Consider the following 14,326-nt stretch of genomic DNA (forward strand, 5'->3'; position numbering starts at 1 on the left):
AAAGCTGTTTTAAATTTAAGACTTAAGGACCCCGACGGGTCTAATCTGACTCTAATTCCACATGCTAGCATAGCACCTTCAACTTTTCAAGTTCTTTTATGCAAACCCTTACGCGAGGAGGCCTAACATGGGGCTTTAGAGCACAGCTGTGGTTACAGACCTTAGTCTGAACCTTGCTTTTCCTACTTACTGAGTGTCCCTGGGGGACTAGTTCCCTAATATCAAGTCTCTAGGCCTTCTTCTATAAAAGTGGATAATCAGTTCAGTTCAGTTGCTCAGATGTGCCTGACTCTTTGCGACCCCATAATGGTAGACCCTAATTGAGTTAGTGGTTGTGATAAATAAAAGATAGATACCAATTACTTAGCATAGTGTCTGATATATAATAAGAACTCAGAAAAAAAAAAAGAACTCAGTTTTTGCTATTACTATTAACACCAGAATTTGTCTCTTTCTCTCTGCTAACACAACTATAACTACTTGATATATACAGCTGTAATCTCTTCTATAATCTCCATTCTTAACAAATGAAGATGCTAAGACATGCAAGAACTAGTTATTTGATTGTGCCAATATGGTCTATCAATCAGAATTTGATTTATTGAATTGCAAATAGTAGACACCCAATAATCATGATTTAATTAATGTAGCTTTAAACTAAGTTTTGAAGCCAGCTAGTGTAAATCCTCCAAATTTATCCTTTTTTTCAATATTTTTTGGGTACTAGGTCCCTTGTGTGTTGATATATAGTGTCACCTTGTTAATTTATTTTAAAAAAGCCATCTGAGATTTTTGATTGGTAATTGCAGTGAATCAATTTGCATATTAATAATATCAAGCCTTCCAATTCATGAACATGGTCACACACAAGTAAGATTCAAGCTTTGGCTTCCCAGCTCTGAATTCTTTGTCATGAAAAAGTCGGAGATGAGGATGCCAGCAAGGTCAGGTTCTAGTGAGGGCTCTCTTCCTCGTTTGCAGATGGCTGCCTCCTTGCTGTGTCCTCACATGGCAGAGAAAACTCTGGTGTGTCTTCTTGTTGTTGAGTCTGTCAGTCATGTCCCCATGACTCTTTGTGACCCCATGGACTGTAGCACGCCAGGCTTCCCAGGCCATCACCAACTCCCAGAGCTTACTCAAACTCAAGTCCATCAGGTTGGTGATGCCATCCAACCATCTCATCCTCTGTCATCCCCTTCTCCTCCCACCTTCAATCTTACCCAGCATTAGGGTCTTTTCCAATAAGTCAGTTCTCCACATTAGGTGGCCAAAGTATGGGAGTTTCAGCTTCAGCATCCATCCTTCCAATGAATATTCTGGACTGATTTCCTTTAGGATTGACTGGTTGGCTCTCCTTGCAGTCCAAGGGACTCTCAAGAGTCTTCTCCAACACCACAGTTCAAAAGCATCAATTCTTCAGCCCTCAGCTTTCTTTATAGTCCAACTCTCACATCCATACATAACTGCTGGAAAAACCATAGCTTTGACTATATGGATGTTTGTTGACAAAGTAATGTCTCTGCCTTTTAATATGCTGTGTAGGTTGGTCATAGCTTTTCTTCCAAGGAGCAAGTGTCTTTTAATTTCATGGCTGCAGTCACCATCTGCAGTGATTTTGGAGCCCAAGAAAATAAAGTCTCTCACTGTTTCCATTGTTTCTCCATCTATTTGCTGTGAAGTGATGGGACTGGATCCCATGATCTTAGTTTTCTGAATGTTGAGTTTTAAGCCAACTTTTTCACTTTCCTCTTTCACTTTCATCAAGAGGCTCTTTAGTTCTTCTCTGCTTTCTGCCATAAGGGTGATTATACCTTCCTCTTGTTACAGGGCCCCTAATCCCATCATGGGGGCTCCACCCTTATCTAATCATGATTTTCCAAGGCCACACCTCCTCATGTCATCACATTATGGGGATAAGGCTTCAGTATATTAATTTTGAGGGGACGTAAACTTTTGGCCCATAACAAATAGCATTTTGAAACTTGGCTCAGCACTTAATCTGTGAATCAGTTCCTTTTCTAATGTTCATTGGATTTCCCAGGTGGCACTAATGGTAAAGAACTCGCCTGCCAATATAGGAAAGATAAGAGAGGATCCTGGGTTGGGAAGATCCCCTGGAGGAGGAGATGGCAACCCTCTCCAGTATTCTTGGCTGGACAATCCCATGGGAAGGGGAGCCTGGTGGGCCACAGTCCATGAGGTCGCAAAGAGTCAGACATGTCTGAAGCAACTTAGCATATTGTGTTCATTAATGATCTTGTAAGCCAGGAAAATTATTCCATAATTGCCCTAAATCACATGCAGTTCCATAAAATGTATTGAGATACAGCTTGAATTCATTTTTGCTTTGTCATCATCCTTTATAACAGAATGACATTTTAGATTACATTATCTTTCTTTCTGACTAGGATAATATGTTAAAAGGATTTTCTGTCTTCAATATTTCCTGAGGTATATTAAGATTCTCTGAAAGTATAAAACATTATGCATTCTCATCTTGTTTTTATATTTTCTTGAGTTGGTAAGAAAAAGGAAAATAAATTATTATTCATTAATAATAATAAAATGCAGGATTCCTGATTGAATAGCAGTGAGTCTTTTAGATATTCAGTTCAACAAACATTTATTGATCCTTTCTTTAGTTACATTTTCTTCTAGTATATAATCAATTCCTCCTTTTTTGAAAAAGATTTTTTTCAATGTGGACCATTTTAAAGTCTTTACTGAATTTTTTACAATATTGCTTCTGTTTTATGTTTTGGTTTTCTGACTAAGAGGCACATGGGGATTATATCTCCCTGACCAGGGATCAAACTGGCACCCTCTGTATTGGAAGGCAAAGTCTCAACCACTGGACCACCAGGGAAGTCCCTCAATCGTCTTTTAAGTCCTTTTGCATAAAGCAAACAAAACAAAGGCCTCCCTCTGGGCTACATTCCTGTTTAGATCCTATTTAGATACAGTGCTGTGTCTCCTGTTTGTGTGTCAATCAGCTTTTGCGGCATAACAAACCACCTCAAAACTCAGTGGTTGAGACAACAATTATTTATTTAGCTCATGATGATTGTGGGGTTGGCAGTTTGGGCTGGATTTCAGAGAGCCACAGGCTGGCTAACTGGCCTAGGGTGGCTTCACGGGGCTGGATGCTTTGCTCCATGGGGTCTCCTATCCTCTAGCGGGCTAGTCTGGGCCAGCCCACTTGGCTTTTAGACCGGGTTCAGTGACATTTCAGGCAACTCTCCTTTCGATATTTGCTTTTATGATGTTTTCTCATAGCTCAGTTGGTAAAGAATCCACTTGCAATGCAGGAGACCCCAGTTCAATTCCTGGGTCAGGAAGATCCCTGGGAGAAAGGATAGGCTACCCACTCCAGTATTTTTTGGCTTTCCTTGTGGCTCAACTGGTAAAGATTCCACCTGCAGTACGGGATTCAATCTGGGTTCGATCCGTGGGTTGGGAAGATCCCTGGAGTGCGGAAACGCTACCCATTCTAGTATTCTGGCCTGGAGAATTCCATGGACTATATAGTCCATGAGGTCGCAAAGAGTCGGACATGACTGAGTGACTTTCATTTTCACTTTCTTTTCTTAAAGTTTATCCATCTGTTTGTCTATCCATCCATCTGTCCATCGGTCTGTGTTTTCTTCCCCTGGGAATCATAAGCTTGCTCTGGGAATCTCTTCCTGTGTTTTCCATTGCAGTTGGTAACAATACCATCCACATTGTTCTCCAATCTGGAAAACCTGGGAATCATAATTTTGTGGACTTTGTCATCATCTGATGCATCCACAGTTGGGCATCGTTCCCACTCTGGCCCAGCCACTTCATTCTTTCTGGAGCTGAGCATATTGGACACCTTCTGACCTGGGGGAGCTCATCTTCTGGTGTCATATCTTTTTGCCTGTGCATGGGGTTCTCGTGACAAGAATACTGGAGAGGTTTGTCATTCCTTCCTCCAGTGGACCACGTTTTGTCAGAATTCTTCACTATAACCTGTGCATCTTGGGTGGCCCTGCATGGCAGGACTCATAGCTTCATTGCATTATGCAAGAAGGGGATTATAATTTTAGCTGCTTATTGAACACTACTTATCAGTCATCATACCAAATGTTTGTGTAGGTTTTTGCATTTAAGCTTCATAAAAACCATATGCTATAGGCATTGCTGTCTCCATTCCATGAAACAGATGAGGGTGATTAAGCCCTTGCCCACAGTCCCACAGTTTAGTGGGCAGGGATGGTTTTTGAATCCAGTTTCTTTTGACTCCAAAGCCTGTGCTTAACATTTTGTCAGACTGAGAAACCACATATACAAGGCCCAGAGAAATGACTTATCAACACTGTAAAATAGTAAGGGTTCACACAAGAATCTGGATTTCAACTATTCCTTGAAAATTCAGAAGGTATGGTAAATGGTCTAACGTTCCAATGGCAGCAGTTGGCTTCAGGGGGATCATGGCCATCCCGTTTGGAAGGCCATGCCTTCTGTAATTAGCCACTGTCCCTGCCATTCCCCACTGCTTTATAACTGGCCCACTTCCTTCAGCAACACGGTCTGCTGGACTCCCACTGGCATCTGCATTTTTGACTGTTGTTGCATTGTGTCCTTAGGCCCTGCCGACTCTTCAGTTCTTCCACCATCAACTGGGCTCTGACTTGATAGTGTTATGTTATTGTAAAATCTTTGCCTAGTCTGTCTCGATAGCTCGGTAGACTTGAACAGGATACTTCACATTTCTGGGTCACCATTTTCTCTCTTTTAAAATAGGGCTATTAATAGTTCTTACATCATGCAATTACCCCAGGGTTAAGTGAATTAATGTGTTTGAAGGCTTAGAAGTGTCTGGTACATCTCAGCCACTAGTGGATGTCAGTTGTGACTGTTATTATTACCATTTTTTATTCATTCATTCAGCATTGGACTGGAAACTGTTCTAGAAATTTTGATATTATCATTTTAGAACCCACAACAACTTGAGTTGAAAATAATTTCAGCCTTGTTTTGGGGGTAAGGTAGAAAATGAGAGAGGTCAGGACTGCCTTCATTGTTGAGTTTTCCATATGATGCATATTTAAGTATATTCTTTTTGTTCAGAGTAAAATGGAATGTATCTCACGAAGAATGGAGTTACATTCCACCCTTGGCTGCAGAGGGGCTCTTTGGAGAATTCAAGTGTTATCAATACCGATTGTTTGGTACATTTTTACTATGATATTTAAAATTTAAAAGCTACAGGGAAGTTTATAAAATGTTGAATAGCACTGGAAATTTTTTGAATTTTCTATTTCTGTACAGAAAAATTTCAAGTTGATACTGCCAATTTATGAGTGATGGTTTAAAGTGTGGAAACTAATTTTGTTTGGTTTATATAGTCATTGTGTCCTTGACAACAAAGGTTGCCAATATTGCTGAGCATTCTGTGTGAAGATGGTTAATATAAATTTAAATCTAGATAAGAAAAGTGAAATATTGAAATAAAAACTGTATATGTGTAAAGTTATTTAAAATTTGTTTCTAAAACTGAATAGTCTTTAGTTTATTTCCAAACTGCTCTTAAAATATTAGAAGAATAGGTTTTACTCAAGTATTATTAAAGACCTACAGATTCACATATACATCTGTATAATTAAAAAGCCTCTTGATGAAAGTGAAAGAAGAGAGTGAAAAAGTTGGCTTAAAGCTCAACATTCAGAAAACTAAGATCATGGCATCTGGTCCCATCACTTCATGGCAAATAGATGGGGAAACAGTGGAAACAGTGTCAGACTTTATTTTTTGGGCTCCAAAATCACTGCAGATGGTGATTGCAGCCATGAAATTAAAAGATACTTACTCCTTGGAAGGAAAGTTATGACCAACCTAGATAGCATATTCAAAAGCAGAGACATTACTTTGCCAGCAAAGGTCCATCTAGTCAAGGTTATGGCTTTTCCAGTGGTCATGTATGGATATGAGAGTTGGACTGTGAAGAAAGCTGAGTGCAGAAGAATTGATGCTTTTGAACTGTGGTGTTGGAGAAGACTCTTGAGAGTCCCTTGGACTGCAAGGAGATCCAACCAGTCCATTCTAAAGGAGATCAGCCCTGGGTGTTCTTTGGAAGGAATGATGCTAAAGCTGAAACTCCAGTACTTTGGCCACCTCATGAGAAGAATTGACTCATTGGAAAAGACTCTGATGCTGGGAGGGATTGGGGGCAGGAGGAAAAGGGGACGACAAAGGATGAGATGGCTGGATGGCATCACCGACTTGATGGACGTGAGTTTAAGTGAACTCCGGGAGTTGGTGATGGACAGGGAGGCCTGGCGTGCTGCAGTTCATGGGGTCTCAAAGAGTGGGACACGACTGTGACTGAACTGAACTGAACTGATAATTAAAAAATGTTTTTAATTGAAGTAGAGTTGATTTACAATGTTGTGTTAACATCTGATGTACAGCAAAGTGATTTAGTTGTATATTTTTGGATTCTATTGTTCATTACAAGATATTTAATATGTTCCCTGTGCTATAGTAGAAGGATATGTATTTTTTTTAATTGAGAAATACTGAAACACACAAAATAAAAAACATGCACAAGAAGTACATTTAAAATGAAAAAAAGTTAAAGCTTAATTGAAGTACAATTTACGTGTCATAAATTTCATTCATTTTAAGAGTACAATTCAGTACTTTTTAGTAAATATACAGAGTTGTGCAGTTATCACCACAATCTGCAATCCAACATTAGAACATTTACATCAACCTCAATAGACTCCCTCATGCCCATCTTCTGTCAGTCCCTCTTCCCACCCCAGCCCCAGGCAACTACTCATCTACTTTATATAGAGATTTATTTTACCTGTAGATTTAATTTTTCTGGACATTCCTTATAAATGAGATTATACAACATATGGTGTTTTGTATTTACCTTCTTTCACTTAACATATGTCCTTTAGGTTCATCCATGTTGGCACACGGCTTCCCAAGTGGCTCAGTGATAAAGAATCTGCCTGCAATGCAGGAGACACAGGTTCGATCCCTGGATCGGGAAGATCCCCTGGAGAAGGAAATGGCAACCTACTCCAGTATTCTTGCCTAGGAAATCCCATGGGCAGAGGAGCCTGGTGGCCTACAGTCCATGGGGTCGCAGAGTCAGACAGGACTTTGCGACTAAACAACAATGATGTTGGCTCACGCGTCAGAAAATTTATTTCCTCTGTGTTGCATAATAGTGTTCCATTGTATGGATACGCCCAGTTTGTTTTTCCATTGCAATGACCAAATTGTTAAAAGTTATATATTCAAGAAACTGCTAACAGTGGGTTATTCTAGAGAAAGGAGTGAGGAACAAAGGAATAAAGGTGGGAGAATGATATTTTTCACATTTCCTAGTTTATATGGATTTAAGGTTTTAAATTCAGGAATATTCTTCATCTATTAAAACAAAGTAAGGAATATCTTCCTCCAGCAATGTGTATTAAATAATAGGTGAAATCTCTCCACTGATCCCAATCCCAGCTTCCTGAAATCAATCACCATTAGTTTATTTTTGTCATCTTTCTACTTTGTACATACATAGATATACATATCGGGTTGGCCAAAAAAGTTCGTTTGGGTTTTCCATAGGGTGTTACCCATCGAAATAACTTTTCAGCCAACCCAGTATATCTATCTCCCTGTATTTCACTGCTGCTGCTGCTGCCAAGTCAAGTCAGCTGTGTTCGACTCTGTGTAACCCCATAGACAGCAGTCCACCAGGCTCCCTCGTCCCTGGGATTCTCCAGGCAAGAGTACTGGAGTGGGTTGCCATTGCCTTCTCCAATGCATGAAAGTGAAAAGTGAAAGTGAAGTCACTCAGTCGTGTCTGACTCTTCGAGACCCCATGGACTGCAGCCCACCAGGCTCCTCTGTCCATGAGATTTTCCAGGCAAGAGTACTGGATTGGGTTACCATTGCTACACCTAAGCAATCATACATTTTATATTTCCACCAAAATGGAAGTATCTTGGTTATCAAAGCAAAGAAAACCCACCTGATTGGGTTGTGTGGTATTCATCAATTGACAATGGAGCAGAGTTCTGAACAGCAGCCCAAGTTTCTCGGTGATTAAGTGGAATGTGATGTCTCTTTTTACCCCTCCACCATTCTGCATCTTTCCGCAGGCTACCTGGGCTCCACCTGCGAGGAGAAGGTGGACCCGTGCGCCTCGGCGCCCTGCCAGAACAACGGGACCTGCTATGCCGATGGGCTGCACTTCGGCTGCAGCTGCAGCGCGGGCTTTACGGGCCCGGCGTGCGAGCAGCTCGTGGACTTCTGTGCGCTCAGCCCCTGTGCCCATGGCACGTGCCGCAGTGTGGGCACCAGCTACAAGTGCCTCTGTGACCCAGGTGGGTACCGTGGCCGGGCTGAGAAGCCCTCTCCTTCCGTTTCCCAATTTTTAACTTTTCTTTTGCATCTGAGTACAGGTTGGCCCACTGCAGGGGTTTGCTTGTCCATCCAAGTGGACCCCACTTGTGTGTGTGTGTATGTGTGTGTGTGTTCAGTCACTTCAGTTGTGTCCGACTCTTTACAACCATATGGGCTATAGCCCACCAGGCTCCTCTATCCATGGGATTCTCCAGGCAAGAATACTGGAGTGGGTTGCCCTGCCCTCTTCCAGGGGCTCTTCCCAACCCAGGGATCCAACCCTCATCTTTTAAGTCCCCTGCATTGGCAGGCAGTTTCTTTACCACTAATGCCGCCTGAGAAGTATAATACCCTTTCTTTTTAGACTTCCCTTAGGCAGGCTTTGAAAAATACCCTTTTTTCCTCTTTTCATGAACATTCCACAGTCATTATAGAAAAAGAAGAAAATCTAAGTCAGCAAAATGAGGAAAATGAAAACCAGGCTTAATCTTTTTGTTGTTGTTTAGCCCCTAAGTCATGTCTGACTCTTTTTGAGACCCCATGGACTGATAACAGCTTAATTATTTTGGACCATTGACTACAGGTCACTTCAGAGCCTCTCCTGCATGATATATCTTTTATTACTGGGTTCTGAGGTTAATGGAATGTTTTTCATTTTCACGTGCACACAAAGCAGAATGCATCCATTCAGCATTTTATCATCATTTAAAATTCTTACTTGGGGCACAGTTCATGTTAGAGGACTTTTTTGGCTTCCTGTGTAAACATTCACAAGTTCCATCATTTATTTTCTGGATGTCTTCTGCATTTGTATCACTGATTGTTGATTGTGAAAGTTTTGAGACTGAGAAGTCAAGGTAGTTACTAGTTAAAGTGCGTCCACGCAGCCTCCTGGTGTGACCTGAAAAGAACGCACACCGACAGCTCTTTCTTTCCTGATTTATATTCTCTCCACGTCTGCATCCTTGCACGAGCTGGCTCTTTAGAATGCTTGCCAGCGCAGTGATCCCCGCCCCACTTCTCTGGCCCATGTGCATGGCCGACAAGTCCCCTGGTTGGCTCCACTCCTGGTTCTGCTACGCAGTGCTCTCTGCCTGGAGTGCCTGCTCCCCTGACACCCCATCTCGCCTGCAAACTTCCCCTTCTGAGCTTGAATCAGCTTTCCTTCCTTTGAGTTCCCACAATCACCCACAGTATCCCTTTCTTGGTATTTGAAGCTCTATATTAATTATCCTTGTATGTTTTTATTAACATATATATGTGGAATCTATAGAGTGCTTTCTTGATGGGTAAAAAATCTGCTTGCGATGTAGGAGACACAGGATACATGGGTTTGATACCTCAGGAAGATTCCCTGGAGTAGGAAAAGACAACCCTCTCCAGTATTCTTGCCTGGAAAATTCCATGGACAGAGGACCCTGGTGAGCTACAGTCCTTGGGGTTGCTAAAGAGTCAGACACAACTGAGCAAATATTAGGCAGGCAGGCAAATGTAGAATCTAGAAAAATGGTAGAGATGAACCTATTTCCAGGGCAGGAATAGTGACTCGGATGTAGAGAATGGACGTGTAGACACAGTGGGAGACAGACGAGTGGGAAGAGCTGAGAGCTTAGGATTGACATATATACATGTGTTTAGTTGTTAAGTTGAGTCCCACTCTTTGCGACCCCATGGACTGTAGCCCACCAGGCTTCTCTGTCCATGGGATTTCCTAGGCAAGAATACTGGAGTGGGTTGCTGTTTCCTTCTCCAGGGGATCTTCCTGACCCCGGGATTGAACCCATCTGTGTCTCCTCCATTGGCAGAGTGGTTCTTTACCACTGATCCACCATGGAAGTCCCACGTACACACTACTGTGTGTAAGACAGATAGCTGGTGGGAACCTGCCGTGCAGCACAGAGGGCTCAGTTTGGTGCTCTGTGATGACCTAGAGGAGTGGGGTAGGGGCAGGGAGGTCCAAGAGGGAGGCGATCTATGCCTACTTATAGCTGCTTCTCTTCACTGCACAGCAGAAACTAACACAACATTGTAAAGCAGTTATACTCCAATAAAAAAGACAAAAACCAAACCAAAACAAACAAAACTTACCTTGGATGTGTTTCTCTGCCCCCTTGCGGATGGGAGTAGAATGAAATGTGTTTTATCAGTATCTTTTGTCTACAATAAGGTACGATTTAGTGAGCTCAGTCTTGCTCGGTCCTGAGCTGGGTGCTTTACGTCTCTGGTCCTTTTATGTGGCCCCCTCTGCCAGATGGATGTGGTGGAAGTGTGTTTTCACCAAGGTATGAAATGCCTTATTCCTGATTCAGTCACCTGTCGGTGGCCATTCACCCTCTCAGAGGCTGAGTCCAGGTTCCAGCCCAGGTGCCCCGGTTCTCCTGTGCTATGCCTGGCCTGGAACTTTCCAGGGGCACAGCTCCTACTCATCCATCACCTAAGGAGCGAGTGGGAAATACAATTGAGCCTTTGAAGGGTATTGAAAAGCCTCTTTCATGTAGGCTTCTACTTCTCTGGTTTTCTAAACAGTCATGGGATTGATGTTTTGCCAACGGCCCCAATCCTCTAAAATGTAGCGGGAATGGACCTGGTTAGTCTGCCTGGTAACTGCATGAGTAGGATTTTCCAGACAGACAGAAGAGAGAGGGGGAGAGACAGAAAAAGAAACCACTGCCCAATTTTAAGGAGCTGACTCACGCAGTTGTGCGGCCTGGCAAGTTCAAAATGTGGCACAAGCTGCCAGGCTGTCAACTTAGGCACGATTTCTATGTTACAGTTTTGAGCTCAAATTCCTCCTGCCTCAGCAAACCTCAGTCTTTGCTCCTAAGACCTTCACCTGACTGGATGAAGCTCACCTGCTTTCTGGGAGGGTAATGATTTACTCAAAGCCTAGTGTTGTAAACACTCATTTTACCTAAAAAATACCTTCACAAGAAATCTAGCCTAACGTCTGACCAGACATTTGGGTCCTGTGGCTTAGCTGAGCTGACACATGAAGAGAACTATTCCAGTAACATTTGGGGGTTTTTCATAAACCTCGTGGGCTTCCCCGGGGGTGCAGTGGTAAGGCATCCACCTGCAATGGAAGAGATCCAGAGTTGATCCTTGGGTCGAGACGATAGGAAATGGCACCCCACTCCACTATTCTTGCCTCAGAAATCCCACGGACAGAGGCGACTGGCAGGCTACAGTCCATGGGGTTGCAAAGAGTCAGACACCACTTGGTGACTAAATGGCAAAACAACGTGAGCCTCGTGGTGAAGGCGTTTCTGTAGTCTACACGTGACAGGGGACACTTCCTGCAAGTATACCCGTCCTCCCCTATCAGAGTCGTGTGGAGGTGGGAGCTGCTTCCCCTTGGGGGCCAGTGTCCTTCCGTGTGCCTGGCAGGCACGTGCCGGGGCACCTCCAAGGCGAAGGAGGAGGTGTGCAGCGCAGTGCCCTTACCTGTTTGGAACGTGGGCCCCCGGGAGCGCTGGTGTTTGCAGATGAAGCAAGCTTCTTCTGTCCTTCTCGTGTCACGACTCAGGAGCCTGCCGCTCCCAGTGCCCTGGATGCCATGACGCACGGGGAAGTGAAAGTGCCCCGGGCCAGGATCCAGAGAAGAACCTCAGCTCATCCTCCACACGGGTCCCCTGAGAGGCCCCGTGTCCTCCCTGAGCTCCACGGAGAAAATCACACGTCCCAGGACCAGAAGGCGGTTTTCTCCTTCCAGAAGAAAGGTTTCTCCTCCCATTCTCCTCTGACTTCTGTTCTCAAACATACTCACCGTACCCTCACCCTCATATTTCGTTGGTGTATTTTGAAAACCTGAAGTGAGGATATAGTTGTGTAGAAGGACCTGCTGCTTTTTAGTAATATCTGTCAACGTGTGTGTCGACGCTTGTGTGCCAAGTGACCCCGTGGACTGTAGGCCGCCAGGCTCCTCTGCCCATGGGATTTCTCAGGCAAGAACACTGGAGTGGGTTGCCATTTCCTCCTCCAGGGGATCTTTCCCAACCCAGGGATCGAACCTGAGCCTCCTCTGTCTCCTGCATTGGCAGGCGGATTCTCTCCCACAGCACCAGCTGGGAAGCCGTGTGCAGAGGCTTGAAAGTGAAAAGTGAAAGTGAAGTTGCTCAGTCGTGTCCCACTCATTGCGATCTATGGACTATAGTCCACCAGGCTCCTCCATCCATGGAATTTTCCAGACAAGAGTGTTGGGGTGGGTTGCCATGGCCTTCTCCAGGGGATCTTCCTGACCCAGGGATCGAACCCGGGTCTCCCATGTTGCAGGCAGATGCTTTACTGTCTGAGCCACCAGGGAAACCCCTGGTGGGAGGCTTACGTGATCCTAAATAGAAAATATGCTTCTTGGTGTCTCTCTGTCCATACAAAGAGGAGTAGCTGGGGTGGGGTGGGGTGGGGTGGGAGAAAGGACTCATGAGATCCCCCCACTTGTTGACCATCCCTGTAGGACTTTACAGGCCATTTTGGGGCCTTGGTGTCCATTTTCACACATAACATCTTAGATGCTCATCAGTTCAGCTGCAGTTGCAGCTGCAGATCCACAGACTGGACCTGGGACAAGTTACTAACCTCACCCTTCTAGCTTTTACTCTTTTTTTTTTTTTTTTTTGGTTGTTGTTGTTATTTGCTTATTTATTTGGCTGCTTCAAGTCTTAGTTGCAGGATCTTCGATCTTCAGTGCTGCACGCAGGATCTTTAGTTGCAGCATGCGAACTCTTAGTTGCAGTGTGTAGGATCTAGTTCCCAGGGACTGAGCCCGCACCTCCTGTGTTATTGAAAGAGTGAGGGGTCCGGCTGCTTGCTGCTCAAAAGCCAATAAGCAGGCCAGGTTGGTGGGAAGGAAATTTGGTTTTATTTCAAATGTCAGCAATTGGCGGGAGAGTGGGTGGCAGACGTCTGTCCAAAGGTTGACCCGCCACCACTGGCAGCCAGTGGGATGAGATCTTTTATAGACAAAATGGGGGGATACTACATGCAGAAACAACAGCCAGCTCTGACAGTCATCTTTGGACTGGTCATCGGTGGTCTGACCAGCATCATCTTGGTTGTTTTAGGTACAGTTAATCTTCAGTTCCAGGGTCCGTTTGTTACCATTTCTTTGAAGTGAATTCTCTGAATTGTAGCAGCTCATGTTCTGGGTACAGTCTGGTCATTGTGTAGTTAAATTCTCCACCTAGTGTTTCAGTATCTTTAAGACAGCTCACAGGATATGGCTCAGAATATAATCTACATCCCTTGAGAAAGAACTAAAGATCCTTGACTATGCTTAATGACTATGTTATTATTATGTTGTCTCCTGTGACTGTTTTCCTTAGTTTCCCCATTTCTCACTTCTCTGATTAGGCAGGCAGAGGACACTGAGGGGGGTGGGTGAAGCAGGGACCTTGCTCATTTCACCTGCACTGGGAGAACAAAGTCTTAGCCACTGGGCCACCAGGGACATTCCTGTACTTAGACAGAAGGAACTTCTTTCCATGTCCTTCTGTTGACCATGTTCTTCTGTTGTGTGTAAGGGTGTTAGATGAGAGACACAGAGCACGTTTCCTGGCAAGAGTAGTAAGAGCTATGCAGTTGCTTTCTAACCATGGAGATTCCAGCACTTTTCCTCAAGTCAAAAGGGTGAAGTGTCTCGCGTGAAGTTCCTTTTTTCCCACCTGCTGTTCTCTGCCCAGCCTTCATTTGTGTCCATTTGGAGCTTTTCGCTTGATACGGCCAATGCCCAGCCTCTAAGAAGCCTTGAAAAGCCTGAAGAAACAACTGTCCTGTTTCTGGATGCCTGCACTCATTAGGCAGTTGGAGTTCAGTCAACGCTCTCATCAAACTAGGGAGATGAGATGAAATTGCTTTAAGAAGGGTTGCTTCCTCAGATCATTAGGTGACATTGTGTAAAGTAAAAAAGGCATCTTAACATCTGGCAAGAATTTACATTTTAAGAGGT

The 14,326-nt window shown here is 43.9% G+C and overlaps 1 protein-coding gene across 1 annotated transcript in view; it reads left to right on the plus strand.

Moving 5' to 3' along the window:
- Window positions 1–14,326, plus strand: part of DNER (delta/notch like EGF repeat containing) — a 390,912-nt gene that overhangs the window by 290,764 nt on the left and 85,822 nt on the right. Inside the window, exon 9 of the mRNA XM_040229375.1 lies at window positions 8,139–8,363. Within this exon, the coding sequence (XP_040085309.1) occupies window positions 8,139–8,363 (225 nt within the window). The remainder of the gene's footprint in view (window positions 1–8,138; window positions 8,364–14,326) is intronic.

Source organism: Oryx dammah, unplaced genomic scaffold (assembly GCF_014754425.2).
Source record: "Oryx dammah isolate SB20612 unplaced genomic scaffold, SCBI_Odam_1.1 HiC_scaffold_27, whole genome shotgun sequence".
NCBI classification, from domain to species: domain Eukaryota; kingdom Metazoa; phylum Chordata; class Mammalia; order Artiodactyla; family Bovidae; genus Oryx; species Oryx dammah.